Source organism: Crocuta crocuta, unplaced genomic scaffold, assembly GCF_008692635.1.
Source record: "Crocuta crocuta isolate KB4526 unplaced genomic scaffold, BGI_CrCroc_1.0 scaffold149, whole genome shotgun sequence".
Lineage (NCBI taxonomy): Eukaryota > Metazoa > Chordata > Mammalia > Carnivora > Hyaenidae > Crocuta > Crocuta crocuta.
Window position 1 is genome coordinate 1,075,575 of NW_027551561.1, and position 4,050 is coordinate 1,079,624.

The window sequence follows — 4,050 nt, forward strand, 5'->3', positions numbered from 1 at the left end:
TGTAGCTGGGCGAGGACCACGAGAAGACCAAGGAGAGCTCCGAGTACCTCAAGTGCCTGACTCAGCAGGCCGTGGCCCTGCAGCGCACCATGAACGAGATCTACCGGAACGGCTCCAGCGCCAACATCCCGCCCCTCAAGGTACGCGGCCCCCTTTCCCCTGCGCACCCACACCCCGGCCTCCCCTCTCCTTCCCGCACTCGCACCCCGGCATACCCCTCCCCCTTCCCGCGCACACCCGCACCCCGGCCTCCCCCCGTCCACGCGCGTGGCACCTGCACCCCGGCCTCCCCCGTCCATGCGCGCGGCACCCCTCACCCTGGCCGCCCCATGGGCGCGCTCCAGCTCATCGCTGCGCCCCTCAGTTCACAGCCCCCAGCATGGCCAGTGTCTTGGAACAGCTCAATGTCATCAACGGCATCCTGTTCATTCCTCTCAGGTGAGGCACCCTCTGCCTGCACTCAACACCCACATGGAAACTGGCTTTCCTTTTTGCTTAAGCTCTATAATGGGTTGTTGTGGCTCCGAATTGCAAAGTGCAGCCAGTGGTAAGGAGTTCCTGTGAATCTTTCAGGAGATAGCCGCGTAGTTGAGCAAGCACGTGTCTGTAATCTTTTCCCTTTTTTATTAGCACAACAATTGTAGCAGACCGTGCACATGGCTCTATCTTTTTCTGCACTTAATGTACCTTAACAGCCTTTCGTTGTCAGTGGGGAGGGAGCAGCTTCTGTTCTTTGTCCGGTTTCCTGCTGCCTCCATGTGGGGCCGGGCCTCCCACGTGGCCTGAGAGTTCTGCTGTGGCTCCCTTCGTGGGCTTCTCAGTCCTGCTGCCCTTCCGCCAGCGGAGTACCGGGGTCCGCGCAGCCCGGGGCCGGGGCGCTGACAGCGTACCTGCTGCGTGTGTCGCCCCGGGCCAGACCACGTGGTGCTTTGGCTTGGAACTGGGGGTGAAGGCTGAGCGGGAGCCAGGCGTTCACTGTGTCAAGTGCCCCGAGTTCTTACTGTTGTAGCGCTCAAGGGCCTTTTTGCTCTGGGGAGGAGAGTGCTTGTTCCACACATTTCCCCCCTCAGCCGCCCCCGCCCCCCCCCACACACACGAGGCTGATCCTGCCCTAGGTTTACACACACACGCACGCACGCACACACACACACGAGGCTGATCCTGCCCTAGGTTTACACACACACACGTGCGCGTGTGCGCGCACACACATGCACACACACACGAGGCTGATCCTGCCTTAGGTTTAATTTTAACCAAGGTGGGTGGGTAAAGGTGACAGAGGGCCAGGCTTGCTCTGACACCTGCCCTTCACCCCGTCCTTCCGCTCAGCCAAAAAGACTTGGAGAACCTGAAAGCCGAGGTGGCCCGGCGGCAGCAGCTCCAGGAGGCTGGCAGAAGCAGGGAGAAGGCCGAGGAGTCCATGGCCACAGAGCCTGAGCCTGCGGGGCTTCCAGAGGATTCAGCCTCCCGGCCCCAGGCTGCCAAGGACCCTTCTTCCCCAGGCTTGCAGGGGTAGGAAGGGAGAGACAGACGGACAGTCAGCCAGCTGCCCCGCTACCCAGTCCAGACTCCAGGAGAAGGGGGCGTGCCCTACAGATCGGGACAGGAAGCTAGTCCCTCTTCTGCCATGTTTCCAACCCCCACCCCACCCCAGCATCCTCCTGGGACCCTGGCCTGGCCTGCCTGCCTCCCCGCCCCCCAAAGATGTTTTTGCACTGGTTCAATGAATATACGATGCAGAGGCCTAATTGAAGACACGCGAATGGAGTGTGTGGGCGTCTGTTCCCAGTTGGGGGGCAGGTGCCCCTTGCGGCCCCCCATCCACAAGCAGGTGTGTGCGAGGGTATCCATGCCCGTGAGTGTTTCAATCCGTCCTTCCTAACTTGTACATATAGCCCTGTGTCGGTTCTGAGTGGATGACGTGAAGATGAGATTTCTCAGGTCATTTGAATGTTTGACATTATGGCTGCTGCTTTTGCTGCCTCTGCCCCCAGGCCTGACCGGGCTTAGAGTCCCGGTTTGAAGCCAAAAAGAGGGGAGCTCTCCTGTGTCCTGGGATGGGGAGTCAGAGCTCTGTGGCAGGGCCGTGGGTAGGGGCGCACTTTAGCTTTGTGGTGAGGTCAGAGCCGCAGGGGCTTTGCTGGTCATGACTGGGCCTTGCCTTGCTATGCTGGGGGGGACGGGGGAGAAGGGTGGGCAGCGGTGGCTCCCCAGACAACCCTGTTTCCGGCCCTGGGCCCTGGCCTGTCTGCCCTTGGGCCCCGGCAGGAGGCACTGCCTCCCCAACTTCCTGCACCCCAGCTGGGGATAAACTTAGGGGCTACAGTCTGAATGTATCCTTCTCCCTGTTTTAACCAGAGCTGCCTGACGCACAGTGGGGCCGGGGTGTGTGAGGGACTAGGGCAGCTGGGGCTGAATCATGGATCCTGAGGGGAATTTACTAGATGTAGGAGTGATTGCCACTTGTTTGTGGAGCCCAGCTCCCTACCTGGTCCTTGTCACACAAGCACCTCCTACAGAAAGGAGCTCTGGGGCTGGGAGGCCCTCCCGTGGAAGGGGTGGCTCCCATGAGCCCCAGCTCCTCCCTCTCCCGCCCACCCACGCCGCTTCTCTGTGCCTGCTGTCAGAGCCCTGATGGGGGCGGTCGCCACCCTGGTGAGCCCGACTGGGCCATCTGGGCCTGGGCCTCTGTCCGGTGGCTTTGCGGGGGGAGGGGGGGGCTGCTTAGGGGTACGGTCTGTCCAGATTCCTCGTTTAAAAGGCAGTGGGTGTGAGCTAGCAAGCGAAGCCTCCCCACCGCTGATCAAGAACTTTTTCTTGTTTTTAAACCATCACGTCTTCATTTCACATTGGAATAAAGTGAGTTTTTGAAACCTGCTGCCCCAGCCTCTCCTGTGTGATCTGTACCAGTCTCTTTTGGCCTGTAGGGTTGTTGCCAGAAGTATTATTACTAGTAGAAGAGGTATTTTGTTTTGTTCTTTAATTTTATTTAAAACCAAGTTAGTTAACATATAGTGTAATAATGGCTTCAAGAATAGAATTTAGTGGTTCATCACTCACATACAAATAGAAGAGTTTTTAAAGCATATGAATGTCTATTAGGTTAAATTCAGTGTTTTCCTTGTAATGTCACTGAAGTGGCAGGAGAGGGTAGAGTCACAGGCACCCAGCCAGGGTTTACCTGACTGCCAGTCACTAGACCCATGAGAACGGCCCAGCAGGTTAAATGTCACTTGGTCACAGAAGAGGAGGCTGGGAATCTGTCCTCCATAGAGCTGTGTGTGGTACGAGTTAGAGTGAAGGCCAGTTGGGAGGGGTGCGGTGGGGTGGGGCCGCCAGCCCTGTGCCTGCTGCTGGCCCAGATGGGTTGCTGAAGACCAGATTTTTGGCATCTACTCTTCTCCCTTTGTCGGAGTCGGGACAACGGGGAGCACTCCCCAGCAGACTAGGAGCGCTGGAATGGAAGCGGGTCTGAAGTTTGCCTCCCCGGGGTTGTTTCAGGTGAGCTGGGTCTGACATAGGAGAAGGGGTTACCCTGTAGGTGGGTTGGAGGGACAGGGCCCGGAGGTGGGAGTGTGCCTGTGAGGGGCCTCCTGCCAAGAAGAGGAGAAGTCTCATAACTGGCTGCTGCTTGGCCAACTTGAGCGGGTAGGCTTAGCAACATGCATACTTGAGTACCTCTTTGAATTCTTGGAGTTTTTTTGTGTGTGTCTCTGATCGTCTCTGAAAAAAAAAAATGAAGTTCTCACATGTTACTTTTCCTGAGCCAACTAGAAAAAAACATTCTTGACCTTGAAGTTTAGTTGTTTTTTTTTTCCCAAAAATTTTATACGTTTTATTTTGAGAGACAGCACAAGTTGGGGAGGGACAGAGAGAGAGGAGAGAGAGAATCCTAGGCAGGGTCCATGCTGTCACCACAGAGCCTGATGTGAGGCTCGAATTCACAAAACCGTGAGATCATGACCTGAGCCTAGATCAAGAGTCAAGACACTTAACCCACTGAGCCACCCAGATGCCTCTGACCTTGAAAATTTTGAAGCGATGTAGAGT

The 4,050-nt window shown here is 56.8% G+C and overlaps 1 protein-coding gene across 2 annotated transcripts in view; it reads left to right on the forward strand.

Annotated features, from left to right (window-relative positions):
* CLUH (CLUH binding protein of NUMT mRNA) overlaps window positions 1–2,881 on the forward strand; it is a 13,111-nt gene extending 10,230 nt beyond the window's left edge. For both annotated transcript variants that reach the window (XM_077749659.1, XM_077749660.1), the window contains exons 23-25: window positions 6–140; window positions 365–438; window positions 1,330–2,881. In XM_077749659.1, coding sequence (XP_077605785.1) covers window positions 6–140; window positions 365–438; window positions 1,330–1,516 — 396 coding nt within the window. In that variant the 3' untranslated portion in view covers window positions 1,517–2,881. The remainder of the gene's footprint in view (window positions 1–5; window positions 141–364; window positions 439–1,329) is intronic.
* Window positions 2,882–4,050: the final 1,169 nt, after the last annotated feature.